Source organism: Xenopus tropicalis, chromosome 6 (assembly GCF_000004195.4).
Source record: "Xenopus tropicalis strain Nigerian chromosome 6, UCB_Xtro_10.0, whole genome shotgun sequence".
In the NCBI taxonomy this organism is placed as follows: Eukaryota; Metazoa; Chordata; class Amphibia; order Anura; family Pipidae; genus Xenopus; species Xenopus tropicalis.
The window spans coordinates 1,166,584-1,182,688 of NC_030682.2; the positions used below are offsets into that span (position 1 = coordinate 1,166,584).

Genomic DNA, 16,105 nt, shown 5'->3' on the forward strand with positions numbered 1-16,105 from the left:
CACACAGTGGCAGTTGTAAGAAGAAGGGGAGATGCCACACAGTGAGTGTTGTAAGAAGAAGGGGAGGTGCCACACAGTGAGAGTTGTAAGAAGAAGGGGAGATGCCACACAGTGAGAGTTGTAAGAAGAAGGGGAGGTGCCACACAGTGAGTGTTGTAAGAAGAAGGGGAGATGCCACACAGTGAGTGTTGTAAGAAGAAGGGGAGGTGCCACACAGTGAGTGTTGTAAGAAGAAGGGGAGATGCCACACAGTGAGTGTTGTAAGAAGAAGGGGAGATGCCACACAGTGAGAGTTGTAAGAAGAAGGGGAGGTGCCACACAGTGAGTGTTGTAAGAAGAAGGGGAGATGCCACACAGTGAGAGTTGTAAGAAGAAGGGGAGGTGCCACACAGTGAGTGTTGTAAGAAGAAGGGGAGATGCCACACAGTGAGAGTTGTAAGAAGAAGGGGAGGTGCCACACAGTGAGTGTTGTAAGAAGAAGGGGAGATGCCACACAGTGAGTGTTGTAAGAAGAAGGGGAGGTGCCACACAGTGAGTGTTGTAAGAAGAAGGGGAGATGCCACACAGTGAGAGTTGTAAGAAGAAGGGGAGATGCCACACAGTGAGAGTTGTAAGAAGAAGGGGAGATGCCACACAGTGAGAGTTGTAAGAAGAAGGGGAGATGCCACACAGTGAGAGTTGTAAGAAGAAGGGGAGGTGCCACACAGTGAGAGTTGTAAGAAGAAGGGGAGATGCCACACAGTGAGTGTTGTAAGAAGAAGGGGAGGTGCCACACAGTGAGAGTTGTAAGAAGAAGGGGAGATGCCACACAGTGAGTGTTGTAAGAAGAAGGGGAGGTGCCACACAGTGAGTGTTGTAAGAAGAAGGGGAGGTGCCACACAGTGAGTGTTGTAAGAAGAAGGGGAGGTGCCACACAGTGAGTGTTGTAAGAAGAAGGGGAGGTGCCACACAGTGAGTGTTGTAAGAAGAAGGGGAGATGCCACACAGTGAGTGTTGTAAGAAGAAGGGGAGGTGCCACACAGTGAGAGTTGTAAGAAGAAGGGGAGATGCCACACAGTGAGTGTTGTAAGAAGAAGGGGAGGTGCCACACAGTGAGTGTTGTAAGAAGAAGGGGAGGTGCCACACAGTGAGTGTTGTAAGAAGAAGGGGAGATGCCACACAGTGGCAGTTGTAAGAAGAAGGGGAGATGCCACACAGTGAGAGTTGTAAGAAGAAGGGGAGATGCCACACAGTGAGTGTTGTAAGAAGAAGGGGAGGTGCCACACAGTGAGAGTTGTAAGAAGAAGGGGAGATGCCACACAGTGAGTGTTGTAAGAAGAAGGGGAGGTGCCACACAGTGAGAGTTGTAAAGAAGAAGGGGAGATGCCACACAGTGAGTGTTGTAAGAAGAAGGGGAGGTGCCACACAGTGAGAGTTGTAAGAAGAAGGGGAGATGCCACACAGTGAGAGTTGTAAGAAGAAGGGGAGATGCCCACACAGTGAGAGTTGTAAGAAGAAGGGGAGGTGCCACACAGTGGCAGTTGTAAGAAGAAGGGGAGATGCCACACAGTGAGAGTTGTAAGAAGAAGGGGAGATGCCACACAGTGAGAGTTGTAAGAAGAAGGGGAGATGCCACACAGTGAGAGTTGTAAGAAGAAGGGGAGGTGCCACACAGTGAGTGTTGTAAGAAGAAGGGGAGGTGCCACACAGTGAGAGTTGTAAGAAGAAGGGGAGATGCCACACAGTGAGAGTTGTAAGAAGAAGGGGAGATGCCACACAGTGAGAGTTGTAAGAAGAAGGGGAGATGCCACACAGTGGCAGTTGTAAGAAGAAGGGGAGATGCCACACAGTGAGAGTTGTAAGAAGAAGGGGAGATGCCACACAGTGAGAGTTGTAAGAAGAAGGGGAGATGCCACACAGTGAGAGTTGTAAGAAGAAGGGGAGATGCCACACAGTGAGAGTTGTAAGAAGAAGGGGAGATGCCACACAGTGAGAGTTGTAAGAAGAAGGGGAGATGCCACACAGTGAGTGTTGTAAGAAGAAGGGGAGATGCCACACAGTGAGAGTTGTAAGAAGAAGGGGAGGTGCCACACAGTGGCAGTTGTAAGAAGAAGGGGAGGTGCCACACAGTGAGAGTTGTAAGAAGAAGGGGAGATGCCACACAGTGAGAGTTGTAAGAAGAAGGGGAGATGCCACACAGTGAGTGTTGTAAGAAGAAGGGGAGGTGCCACACAGTGAGTGTTGTAAGAAGAAGGGGAGGTGCCACACAGTGAGAGTTGTAAGAAGAAGGGGAGGTGCCACACAGTGAGAGTTGTAAGAAGAAGGGGAGATGCCACACAGTGAGAGTTGTAAGAAGAAGGGGAGATGCCACACAGTGAGAGTTGTAAGAAGAAGGGGAGGTGCCACACAGTGAGTGTTGTAAGAAGAAGGGGAGGTGCCACACAGTGAGAGTTGTAAGAAGAAGGGGAGGTGCCACACAGTGAGAGTTGTAAGAAGAAGGGGAGATGCCACACAGTGAGAGTTGTAAGAAGAAGGGGAGATGCCACACAGTGAGAGTTGTAAGAAGAAGGGGAGATGCCACACAGTGAGAGTTGTAAGAAGAAGGGGAGATGCCACACAGTGAGAGTTGTAAGAAGAAGGGGAGGTGCCACACAGTGAGAGTTGTAAGAAGAAGGGGAGATGCCACACAGGGGTGAAAATGGCCTTGTCCCAACTTTTTGGGGATTTGTTGACACCATGAAATTCTGAATCAACATATTTTTCCCTTAAAAAGGTACATTTTCTCAGTTTAAACTTTTGTTCCGTGATTTATGTTCTATTCTGAATAAAATATTAGAAGTTGGCGCCTCCACATCATTGCGTTCAGTTTTTATTCACAATTTGTTTAGTGTCCCAACTTTTTTGGAATCCGGTTTGTACCATTTCCCATCATGCCATGTCCCTCTCACTCTCTAACCCTTTATGTTCTACCATTTCCCATCATGCCATGTCCCTCTCACTCTCTAACCCTTTATGTTCTACCATTTCCCATCATGCCATGTCCCTCTCACTCTCTAACCCTTTATGTTCTACCATTTCCCATCATGCCATGTCCCTCTCACTCTCTAACCCTTTATGTTCTACCATTTCCCATCATGCCATGTTCTCCTCCCTCTCCCCTGCCTCAATGCCTCCTATTGTTATTGCCTTTTGTTCTTAAGCCCCTCATCCCCCGGCCCCCCCTGTAGTATGAGGGGTATGATTGTGACGGGCGCACAGGCTACTGCGTATTTGCCCTACCCTTACCCAGAGCTGTGTTTCTCTTTGCCCCCCAGATGCCATTAGTGCTACGAATCCTCGGGTGATAGACGACTCGCGGGCACGGAAGCTCTCTAATGACCTGAAGCGCTGCACTTACTATGAGACGTGCGCCACCTATGGGCTGAATGTGGAACGTGTCTTTCAGGATGGTGAGAGCGGCGCAGGGGTGTGGGCAGATGGGGGAGCTGTATTGTGGTGCCTACTGCTACGGGTTCCTCACTTCTCCCCTTACTCTCTGTCCCACAGTGGCGCAGAAGGTGGTGGCTATCCGCAAAAAGCAGCAGCTTTCCATTGGTCCATGCAAGTCTCTGCCCAACTCCCCCAGCCACTCATCTGTGTCAGCCGCCTCCATACCGTCCATGCACATAAACCAGGTACGTGCCAGTCTGTCTTCTGAGTGCCACACGTGTGCCATGTTTGGCTTGGTGCTGCTTGTGCCATGCCTTCTTGTGCCGTGCCACGCCTGCTTGTGCCATGGTAGTGCCACGCCTGCTTGTGCCATGCCAGTGCCACGCCTGCTTGTGCCATGCCAGTGCCACGCCTGCTTGTGCCATGCCAGTGCCACGCCTGCTTGTGCCATGCCAGTGCCACGCCTTCTTGTGCCATGAGCAGAGGGCATGATGGGGGAGTGTAACAGTGTATGAGCAGAGTGCATGATGGGAGAGTGTAGCAGTGTATGAGCAGAGTGCATGATGGGAGAGTGTAGCAGTGTATGAGCAGAGTGCATGATGGGAGAGTGTAACAGTGTATGAGCAGAGTGCATGATGGGAGAGTGTAACAGTGTATGAGCAGAGTGCATGATGGGAGAGTGTAGCAGTGTATGAGCAGAGTGCATGATGGGAGAGTGTAGCAGTGTATGAGCAGAGTGCATGATGGGAGAGTGTAGCAGTGTATGAGCAGAGTGCATGATGGGAGAGTGTAGCAGTGTATGAGCAGAGTGCATGATGGGAGAGTGTAACAGTGTATGAGCAGAGTGCATGATGGGAGAGTGTAACAGTGTATGAGCAGAGTGCATGATGGGAGAGTGTAACAGTGTATGAGCAGAGTGCATGATGGGAGAGTGTAACAGTGTATGAGCAGAGTGCATGATGGGAGAGTGTAACAGTGTATGAGCAGAGTGCATGATGGGAGAGTGTAGCAGTGTATGAGCAGAGTGCATGATGGGAGAGTGTAGCAGTGTATGAGCAGAGTGCATGATGGGAGAGTGTAGCAGTGTATGAGCAGAGTGCATGATGGGAGAGTGTAACAGTGTATGAGCAGAGTGCATGATGGGAGAGTGTAACAGTTGGCAGGTAGTGTTTGATCAGAGTGCATGATGGGAGAGTGTAACAGTTGGCAGGCAGTGTTTGATCAGAGTGTATGATGGGAGAGTGTAACAGTGTATGAGCAGAGTGCATGATGGGAGAGTGTAACAGTGTATGAGCAGAGTGCATGATGGGAGAGAGTGTACCCAGAATGCATTGTGCCTACAGGTACAGTAACCCGTGTGTATTCCCTAGGCCACCAATGGAGGCGGGACGTTCAGTGATTACTCCTCCTCCGTCCCATCCACCCCCAGTATCAGCCAACGGGAGCTGCGCATCGAAACCATTGCAGCGGCCAGCACCCCGACCCCCATCCGCAAGCAGAGCAAGCGCCGCTCCAACATCTTCACGGTGAGTGGCACGGGGGCACGGGGGCACCTTCTGGGGGTAGATATAATAGGCTTGCACACAGCAGCCAATGACATGATGCTTAGGAGGTAGAACTGGAGCCAGTAGGGTTCTGCGGGGAGGAACACATGAGCCAATGAGAGTTACTGCTGCTCATCAGCCAATCAGATGTAGCAGTGCAGAACATAGGAATATTGGCAGCTAATAAAGAGCCTGAATTTCCCAGCATTCAGTGGGCGAGACATGCAATAGCCACTTAGGGGTGGGGTCCCTCAGTGTGAGAGCTACAACCAACACTCACCCTTTCCCTTCACTCATACAGACATGTGCACTCACACTCCCTGACTCCTCCCACCTACACGCACCTTAACCCCACCCACTTATCCACTCCGCCCATCTCCTTCCTTCTCTGTATATTTCCTTTTCAGTTATATCCCCCGCTAACCCCTAGCAACCCTTCCCTGCTAACCCCTAGCAACCCTCCCCGCTAACCCTTCCTCCCCCGCTAACCCCTAGCAACCCTTCCTCCTCCGCTAACCCCTAGCAACTCTCCCTCCCCTGCTAACCCCTAGCAACCCTTCCTCCCCTGCTAACCCCTAGCAACCCTTCCTCCCCTGCTAACCCCTAGCAACCCTTCCTCCCCTGCTAACCCCTAGCAACCCTTCCTCCCCTGTTAACCCCTAGTAACCCTCCCTTCTCCTGCTAACCTCTAGCAACCCTCCCTCCCCCGCTTACCACTAGCAACCCTCCCTTCTCCTGCTAACCCCTAGCAACCCTCCCTCCCCCGCTAACCCCTAGCAACCCTCCCTCCCCCGCTAACCCCTAGCAACCCTCCCTCCCCCGCTAACCACTAGCAACCCTCCCTTCACCTGCTAACCCCTACCAACCCTCCCTCCCCCGCTAACCCCTAGCAACCCTCCCTTCTCCTGCTAACCACTAGCAACCCTTCCTCCCCCGCTAACCCCTAGCAACCCTCCCTTCTCCTGCTAACCACTTGCAACCCTCCCTTCTCCTGCTAACCACTAGCAACCATTCCTCCCCCGCTAACCCCTAGCAACCTTTCCTCCCCCGCTAACCCCTAGCAACCCTCCCTTCTCCTGCTAACCCCAAAACCTTTCTTTACCCCCAGTAGGCTTGCAGGAATCAGATATGGAATAAGAGGTAATACTTTCCCTTTAAGCTGCACTATCCCTGCTTTTACATCACAGAGGAGGGTGGTGCCGGCAGCACAGAGAGAAGCTGCTGGAGGCAGGATCCAAACTGAACAGATTCTATAAGGACTCACCCCGTGGAAGTGTTTGGGGTAGATGTGCCCTCTGACTGGCACAGAGACAATGGAGTGTAGTGATAGAAAGCTACCAGCAGGTGGCAGGGCAGGAGCACATAAGGGAAACACTGACTCCTACTCTCAGTGCAACAAGGTGTTAGTTCAGTTTGTAAGGGCCACACACTAATACCTGTACTGAGCTCCTCCCACTCGTGCCAGGGCCACACACACTAATACCTGTACTGAGCTCCTCCCACTCGTGCCAGGGCCACACACACTAATACCTGTACTGAGCTCCTCCCACTCGTGCCAGGGCCACACACTAATACCTGTACTGAGCTCCTCCCACTCGTGCCAGGGCCACACACGCTAATACCTGTACTGAGCTCCTCCCGCTCGTGCCAGGGCCACACACACTAATACCTGTACTGAGCTCCTCCCACTCGTGCCAGGGCCACACACTAATACCTGTACTGAGCTCCTCCCACTCGTGCCAGGGCCACACACTAATACCTGTACTGAGCTCCTCCCACTCGTGCCAGGGCCACACACTAATACCTGTACTGAGCTCCTCCCACTCGTGCCAGGGCCACACACACTAATACCTGTACTGAGCTCCTCCCACTCGTGCCAGGGCCACACACTAATACCTGTACTGAGCTCCTCCCACTCGTGCCAGGGCCACACACTAATACCTGTACTGAGCTCCTCCCACTCGTGCCAGGGCCACACACTAATACCTGTACTGAGCTCCTCCCACTCGTGCCAGGGCCACACACTAATACCTGTACTGAGCTCCTCCCACTTGTGCCAGGGCCACACACTAATACCTGTACTGAGCTCCTCCCACTCGTGCCAGGGCCACACACTAATACCTGTACTGAGCTCCTCCCACTCGTGCCAGGGCCACACACTAATACCTGTACTGAGCTCCTCCCACTCGTGCCAGGGCCACACACTAATACCTGTACTGAGCTCCTCCCACTCGTGCCAGGGCCACACACTAATACCTGTACTGAGCTCCTCCCACTCGTGCCAGGGCCACACACTAATACCTGTACTGAGCTCCTCCCACTCGTGCCAGGGCCACACACTAATACCTGTACTGAGCTCCTCCCACTCATGCCAGGGCATTACTGCCGCTCTGTTTGGGAATGGGGGGAAAACCAAGGTGAATTGCCCCGCGCCCGAACTGGCAGTGGGTGAGATATGATTGGTCAGTATAGGCTGTATGTATCCAATCTGGCACACAGTCTGCTAAGTTGGCAGCTCTTTGCCGGATATGGGGCCAATCAGATCAGTTGGGAATGCTGGGAAATCTTGGGGCAAAGGGGCTGCGTAAGGTGTTGCACTTGGACCTTTCAGACCCCATGTGACCAAGCCCTTGGCCCCGCGGCGACAGATCAGGTCACATTGGGGGTGTATGCGCAGCTCTACGTTGGGGCGTCAGTGGAGGGGAATGATGTCATTGTAAGTTCCGCCCAAACTGGGTAATTATTGGTCGCTTTAAGGATCCCCTTATGAGCCTTTTACTGGATCACTTCCATGCTAACCAATCAGAAAGAAAACGTTGGACCCAATCGCTGTGTGGGCATGGGGCATCTGACCTGGGCAACTGAGAGTCAGCTCTTGGGCCGGTGTAGTTTGACTGCCTCTGACTGGGGTATTTCCCCCACCCCCTCACATTATTGCCCTGTTCATTATATTGGTACATAGACTGGAAGTCTCTATCAGCCCATTGGCCATGATGGCTCAGCCGAGCCTACTCACCTGTCTCACTCACACTCACTGGGGCCACACTCACATCCGGCCCCCTCATTCCCATTCTCTCTCTGCTTGATTGGATTGGGCTGTCTGTGTACTGATTGGAGCAGGTCGTTGCTCAGTGTGTAAATGTCAGTTGGTCTGTCCGGCCCCTCAGGGGTGTGACCGTTTTTTTGCCGAGTCCCAGCTCCCATTGGCTGTGCCCCAAAATGGGGGAGGGGTTTGTTACTTGTCTCTCTGCCCCCCCTAATTCAGCAGGAGGGGGGTGGGTGCGGCAGGCAGTTGTTGGGCTGAGGGGTCACTTACCTGCCCCCACATGATAGAAGGCAGCAGAGACATCTGGGCCTGGGGTGCAGCAGTGGGTGGGGGTGCTAGGGCCCTAGGCGCTTTCTCTGCTGTCTCCCTTAATAGCACTGCACCATTGGGTGAGTGGGGGGGGTGACGGGTCAGGGTGCCTTGGGTGCCGGAAGCCTTACAATACACTGAGTAGGATCCCATGGGGTACCGGTACCCTCAGCCTTACACTGAGTAGGATCCCATGGGGTACCGGTACCCTCAGCCTTACACTGAGTAGGATCCCATGGGCTACCTTCAGCCTTACACTGAGTAGGATCCCATGGGGTACCGGTACCTTCAGCCTTACACTGAGTAGGATCCCATGGGGTACCGGTACCCTCAGCCTTACACTGAGTAGGATCCCATGGGGTACCGGTACCCTCAGCCTTACACTGAGTAGGATCCCATGGGCTACCTTCAGCCTTACACTGAGTAGGATCCCATGGGCTACCTTCAGCCTTACACTGAGTAGGATCCCATGGGCTACCTTCAGCCTTACACTGAGTAGAATCCCATGGGGTACCGGTACCTTCAGCCTCACACTGAGTAGGATCCCATGGGGTACCGGTACCTTCAGCCTTACACTGAGTAGAATCCCATGGGGTACCGGTACCTTCAGCCTCACACTGAGTAGGATCCCATGGGGTACCGGTACCTTCAGCCTTACACTGAGTAGGATCCCATGGGGTACCGGTACCCTCAGCCTTACACTGAGTAGGATGCCATGGGGTCCCGGTACCCTCGGCCTTACACTGAGTAGGATCCCATGGGGTACCGGTACCCTCAGCCTTACACTGAGTAGGATCCCATGGGGTACCGGTACCCTCGGCCTTACACTGAGTAGGATGCCATGGGGTCCCGGTACCTTCGGCCTTACACTGAGTAGGATCCCATGGGGTCCCGGTACCTTCAGCCTTACACTGAGTAGGATCCCATGGGGTCCCGGTACCCTCGGCCCTACACTGAGTAGGATCCCATGGGGTACCGGTACCCTCGGCCTTACACTGAGTAGGATCCCATGGGGTACCGGTACCCTCAGCCTTACACTGAGTAGGATCCCATGGGGTACCGGTACCCTCAGCCTTACACTGAGTAGGATCCCATGGGGTCCCGGTACCCTTTGCCCTACACTGAGTAGGATTCCATGGGGTACCGGTACCCTCGGCCTTACACTGAGTAGGATCCCATGGGGTACCGGTACCTTCAGCCTTACACTGAGTAGGATCCCATGGGGTCCCGGTACCCCTCAGCCTTACACTGAGTAGGATGCCATGGGGGTACCGGTACCCTCGGCCTTACACTGAGTAGGATCCCATGGGGTACCGGTACCCTCAGCCTTACACTGAGTAGGATCCCATGGGGTCCCGGTACCCTTTGCCCTACACTGAGTAGGATTCCATGGGGTACCGGTACCCTCGGCCTTACACTGAGTAGGATGCCATGGGGTCCCGGTACCTTCAGCCTTACACTGAGTAGGATCCCATGGGGTCCCGGTACCCTCGGCCCTACACTGAGTAGGATCCCATGGGGTACCGGTACCCTCGGCCTTACACTGAGTAGGATCCCATGGGGTACCGGTACCCTCAGCCTTACACTGAGTAGGATCCCATGGGGTCCCGGTACCCTCGGCCCTACACTGAGTAGGATCCCATGGGGTACCGGTACCCTCGGCCTTACACTGAGTAGGATCCCATGGGGTACCGGTACCCTCAGCCTTACACTGAGTAGGATCCCATGGGGTACCGGTACCCTCAGCCTTACACTGAGTAGGATCCCATGGGGTCCCGGTACCCTTTGCCCTACACTGAGTAGGATTCCATGGGGTACCGGTACCCTCAGCCTTACACTGAGTAGGATCCCATGGGGTCCCGGTACCCTTTGCCCTACACTGAGTAGGATTCCATGGGGTACCGGTACCCTCAGCCTTACACTGAGTAGGATCCCATGGGGTCCCGGTACCTTCAGCCTTACACTGAGTAGGATCCCATGGGGTCCCGGTACCTTCAGCCTTACACTGAGTAGGATCCCATGGGGTCCCGGTACCTTCAGCCTTACACTGAGTAGGATCCCATGGGGTCCCGGTATGTTCAGCCTTACACTGAGTAGGATCCCATGGGGTCCCGGTACCCTTGGCCCTACACTGAGTAGGATCCCATGGGGGTACCGGTACCTTCAGCCTTACACTGAGTAGGATCCCACGGGGTACCGGTACCTTCAGCCTTACACTGAGTAGGATCCCATGGGGTACCGGTACCTTCAGCCTTACACTGAGTAGGATCCCATGGGGTCCCGGTACGTTCAGCCTTACACTGAGTAGGATCCCATGGGGTACCGGTACCTTCAGCCTTACACTGAGTAGGATCCCATGGGGTCCCGGTACCCTCGGCCTTACACTGAGTAGGATCCCATGGGGTACCGGTACCCTCAGCCTTACACTGAGTAGGATCCCATGGGGTCCCGGTACGTTCAGCCTTACACTGAGTAGGATCCCATGGGGTACCGGTACCTTCAGCCTTACACTGAGTAGGATCCCATGGGGTACCGGTACCCTCAGCCTTACACTGAGTAGGATCCCATGGGGTCCCGGTACCCTCAGCCTTACACTGAGTAGGATCCCATGGGGTCCCGGTACCCTTTGCCCTACACTGAGTAGGATGCCATGGGGTCCCGGTACCTTCAGCCTTACACTGAGTAGGATCCCATGGGGTCCCGGTATGTTCAGCCTTACACTGAGTAGGATCCCATGGGGTCCCGGTACCCTCAGCCTTACACTGAGTAGGATCCCATGGGGTACCGGTACCCTCGGCCCTACACTGAGTAGGATCCCATGGGGGTACCGGGACCTTCAGCCTTACACTGAGTAGGATCCCATGGGGTACCGGTACCTTCAGCCTTACACTGAGTAGGATCCCATGGGGTCCCGGTACGTTCAGCCTTACACTGAGTAGGATCCCATGGGGTACCGGTACCTTCAGCCTTACACTGAGTAGGATCCCATGGGGTCCCGGTACGTTCAGCCTTACACTGAGTAGGATCCCATGGGGTACCGGTACCCTCGGCCCTACACTGAGTAGGATCCCATGGGGTACCGGTACCCTCGGCCTTACACTGAGTAGGATCCCATGGGGTACCGGTACCCCTCAGCCTTACACTGAGTAGGATCCCATGGGGTCCCGGTACGTTCAGCCTTACACTGAGTAGGATCCCATGGGGTACCGGTACCCTCGGCCCTACACTGAGTAGGATCCCATGGGGTCCCGGTACCCTCGGCCTTACACTGAGTAGGATCCCATGGGGTACCGGTACCCTCGGCCTTACATTGAGTAGGATCCCATGGGGTCCCGGTACGTTCAGCCTTACACTGAGTAGGATCCCATGGGGTACCGGTACCCTCGGCCCTACACTGAGTAGGATCCCATGGGGTACCGGTACCCTCGGGCTTACACTGAGTAGGATCCCATGGGGTACCGGTACCCCTCAGCCTTACACTGAGTAGGATCCCATGGGGTACCGGTACCCTCGGCCTTACACTGAGTAGGATCCCATGGGGTACCGGTACCCCTCAGCCTTACACTGAGTAGGATCCCATGGGGTCCCGGTACGTTCAGCCTTACACTGAGTAGGATCCCATGGGGTACCGGTACCCTCGGCCTTACACTGAGTAGGATCCCATGGGGTACCGGTACCCCTCAGCCTTACACTGAGTAGGATCCCATGGGGTACCGGTACCCCTCAGCCTTACACTGAGTAGGATCCCATGGGGTACCGGTACCCCTCAGCCTTACACTGAGTAGGATCCCATGGGGTCCCGGTACGTTCAGCCTTACACTGAGTAGGATCCCATGGGGTACCGGTACCCTCGGCCCTACACTGAGTAGGATCCCATGGGGTACCGGTACCCTCGGGCTTACACTGAGTAGGATCCCATGGGGTACCGGTACGTTCAGCCCTACACTGAGTAGAATCCCATGGGGTACCGGTACCCTCAGCCTTACACTGAGTAGGATCCCATGGGGTCCCGGTACGTTCAGCCTTACACTGAGTAGGATCCCATGGGGTACCGGTACCCTCGGCCCTACACTGAGTAGGATCCCATGGGGTACCGGTACGTTCAGCCTTACACTGAGTAGGATCCCATGGGGTCCCGGTACCTTCAGCCCTACACTGAGTAGAATCCCATGGGGTACCGGTACCCTCAGCCTTACACTGAGTAGGATCCCATGGGGTACCGGTACCCTCGGCCTTACACTGAGTAGGATCCCATGGGGTCCCGGTACGTTCAGCCTCACACTGAGTAGGATCCCATGGGGTCCCGGTACGTTCAGCCTCACACTGAGTAGGATCCCATGGGGTACCGGTACCCTCGGCCTTACACTGAGTAGGATCCCATGGGGTACCGGTACCCTCGGCCTTACACTGAGTAGGATCCCATGGGGTACCGGTACCCTCGGCCTTACACTGAGTAGGATCCCATGGGGTCCCGGTACCCTCGGCCTTACACTGAGTAGGATCCCATGGGGTCCCGGTACTCCCTCTCTATATGGATCCACACACTGAGCCCCACTATAGAGGGACACCCCAAACTTGCCCTCATATCCCACTTATCCATCTGTGAAGTCATCAGTGATGTATAAGAAAATGATTGGCTGTAACTTGTGCATTTCCCCTGTGTTGCCGGGCGGAATTACCATTCAGTCACTATGAGTTCTCTGTTCCCCTAAGCTGATTGGTTTGTATATAAAATATTAACCCATTCCTTTCATACCACTCCTAAATAATGGGTCCGGCTCACGTCCCCGGGTCAGATTGCTACCCCACAAGGGCAGTGGGCCCCCCAATTCCCCCCCCCCCCCCCACACACACACATGGGGTTACAGTGCAGGGAAGGGGCCGGCTCTTTGGGGTCCGGGTGGATGTAAAGGAATCAGTAGTTGGTGCAATAATGGGCCGATAGCCCCCCCTGCTGTTTGGGGTAGGCCGGGGTGCAATGGCGCTGGAGTTTGCTGCTGCTGTGGGGGCGGAGCCACAAGTCCCACTCACCTGAGTGCTCGCTCACAGCTGGGTGGGCTCATTCCCTCTCCTCCCTTGTCTCAGATTTGGGGTGCCCCAGCGGGTACAATAGGGGGTGTCATTTTGCCTCTCCCCTTTTCCAGACTGGGACCTTTCAGAGACTGCCGCTGGCCCCTCTGCCGCCTCCGCAGAGCCGTGTGTCTGTCCTGCGCAAGTACCTGACCGCTCACTCCACCAACTGCCCCTGAGAGGCGGCCATTGCTCCATCTGCCCCTACTGCCAGGAGAAAAAGTGACTGAACGGAATTATACGGGAACCCCCCCCCTCCCCCCAGTGACTATGGCCGCCCGTGCCCGGGCAGGGGGCGCCGAGTACTGCGCTCGGACAGATGCTCTACTCCCTGCAGCCTGCACGGACCTGACCCCGCCCCCGGCCGGCCCCCCATCTGTCTAACAGACATGCTGCTGTCTCTTCTTCCTGTCTGAATGTAATCCTTGTGCTCTCTATATGGTTACTGAGTATCTCCATTCGCAGCGTCTCGGAAGCACTTTTTGGATCAAGCCTTTGCAGATTGTACATTGAATATTGTATTTTCCTGCGCCCCCCCCCTCTCTATAAATATGCCTGTACATACAGAGAGAGCCCACTGATTCCTTGTCTAGCAAGCTGTTTTGTACCAGAAGTCTCCGCCCCCTCCCTACATGCTCCTCCCCCAGCCCTGCAACTCTGTAACTCAATAAAGTATTGGAATGGATCCTGATTGGCTCTCTGGGTCTCTTTGTGCTCTCGCTGTTGGCAGTGTCGCTGTGTCGCCCATTTCATGCCTCTCTCCATGTCCTCTATTGGATTCCCGCTGCCGCCCCAGACAGGGCAGGATAAGGGGGTGGTTGGGACTGGCTGGGGCATTCTGAGGCTTGGTGTGTGTGTAGTACCCCCCTCCTTTATACTTTGGGGGTATCCTTATAGTAACTGTGTCTGTGTAGTGGCCCCGCCCCCATTCTCCAGTACTGTGTGTGTGTGTGCCCCTTACCCCTCTCTGTAGTGGCCCCGCCCCCATTCTCCAGTACTGTGTGTTTGCCCCTTACCCCTCTCTGTAGTGGCCCCGCCCCCATTCTCCAGTACTGTGCGTGTGTGCCCCTTACCCCTCTCTATGTAGTGGCCCCGCCCCCATTCTCCAGTACTGTGTGTTTGCCCCTTACCCCTCTCTGTGTAGTGGCCCCGCCCCCATTCTCCAGTACTGTGTTTTTGCCCCTTACCCCTCTCTGTAGTGGCCCCGCCCCCATTCTCCAGTACTGTGTGTGTGTGCCCCTTACCCCTCTCTGTGTAGTGGCCCCGCCCCCATTCTCCAGTACTGTGTGTGTGTGCCCCTTACCCCTCTCTGTGTAGTGGCCCCGCCCCCATTCTCCAGTACTGTGTGTGCCCCTTACCCCTCTCTGTGTAGTGGCCCCGCCCCCATTCTCCAGTACTGTGTGTGCCCCTTACCCCTCTCTGTGTAGTGGCCCCGCCCCCATTCTCCAGTACTGTGTGTGTGTGTGTGCCCCTTACCCCTCTCTGTAGTGGCCCCGCCCCCATTCTCCAGTACTGTGTGTGTGTGCCCCTTACCCCTCTCTGTGTAGTGGCCCCGCCCCCATTCTCCAGTACTGTGCGTGTGTGCCCCTTACCCCTCTCTGTAGTGGCCCCGCCCCCATTCTCCAGTACTGTGCGTGTGTGCCCCTTACCCCTCTCTGTGTAGTGGCCCCGCCCCCATTCTTCAGTACTGTGCGTGTGTGCCCCTTACCCCTCTCTGTGTAGTGGCCCCGCCCCCATTCTTCAGTACTGTGTGTGTGTGCCCCTTACCCCTCTCTGTGTAGTGGCCCCGCCCCCATTCTCCAGTACTGTGTGTGTGTGTGTGCCCCTTACCCCTCTCTGTGTAGTGGCCCCGCCCCCATTCTCCAGTACTGTGCGTGTGTGTGTGCCCCTTACCCCTCTCTGTGTAGTGGCCCCGCCCCCATTCTCCAGTACTGTGTGTATGTGCCCCTTACCCCTCTCTGTAGTGGCCCCGCCCCCATTCTCCAGTACTGTGCGTGTGTGTGTGTGCCCTTTACCCCTCTCTGTGTAGTGGCCCCGCCCCCATTCTCCAGTACTGTGTGTGTGTGTGTGTGTGTGTGTGTGCCGCCCCTTACCCCTCTCTGTGTAGTGGCCCCGCCCCCATTCTCCAGTACTGTGCGTGTGTGTGCCCCTTACCCCTCTCTGTGTAGTGGCCCCGCCCCCATTCTTCAGTACTGTGTGTGTGTGCCCCTTACCCCTCTCTGTGTAGTGGCCCCGCCCCCATTCTCCAGTACTGTGTGTGTGCCCCTTACCCCTCTCTGTGTAGTGGCCCCGCCCCCATTCTCCAGTACTGTGTGTTTGTCCCTTACCCCTCTCTGTAGTGGCCCCGCCCCCATTCTCCAGTACTGTGTGTGTGCCCCTTACCCCTCTCTGTAGTGGCCCCGCCCCCATTCTCCAGTACTGTGCGTGCGTGCCCCTCCTGTACCCATGTAATGTGCGCCTGTATCTTGTTCTCTTCCAGTCTCGGAGGGGCGCAGAGATGGACAGAGAGAAGAGGGTCCCGGAGTGTAAAACTGAGAATGTTGGCAGTGGAAGAGCCATTCCTATCAAACAGGTGGGGTCCCCCCCTCCCCGAGTGGCGCGTGTGTGTCACACGTGTGTGTGTGTGTTACACGTATGTGCGGGGCTAGAGAGGCAGGGAAAGCAGTTCTTCCTATGAGACAATTGTGCGGCGCCAGCCGGAATCCCTGTGTTTGTGCCACCATCACTG

General features: G+C 55.2%; 1 protein-coding gene across 4 annotated transcripts in view; it reads left to right on the plus strand.

Moving 5' to 3' along the window:
* agap3 (ArfGAP with GTPase domain, ankyrin repeat and PH domain 3) overlaps positions 1–16,105 on the plus strand; it is a 70,764-nt gene that overhangs the window by 25,711 nt on the left and 28,948 nt on the right. For all 4 annotated transcript variants that reach the window (XM_031903622.1, XM_031903620.1, XM_031903624.1 and 1 more), the window contains exons 6-9: positions 3,294–3,428; positions 3,526–3,653; positions 4,779–4,934; positions 15,857–15,949. In XM_031903622.1, coding sequence (XP_031759482.1) covers positions 3,294–3,428; positions 3,526–3,653; positions 4,779–4,934; positions 15,857–15,949 — 512 coding nt within the window. The remainder of the gene's footprint in view (positions 1–3,293; positions 3,429–3,525; positions 3,654–4,778; positions 4,935–15,856; positions 15,950–16,105) is intronic.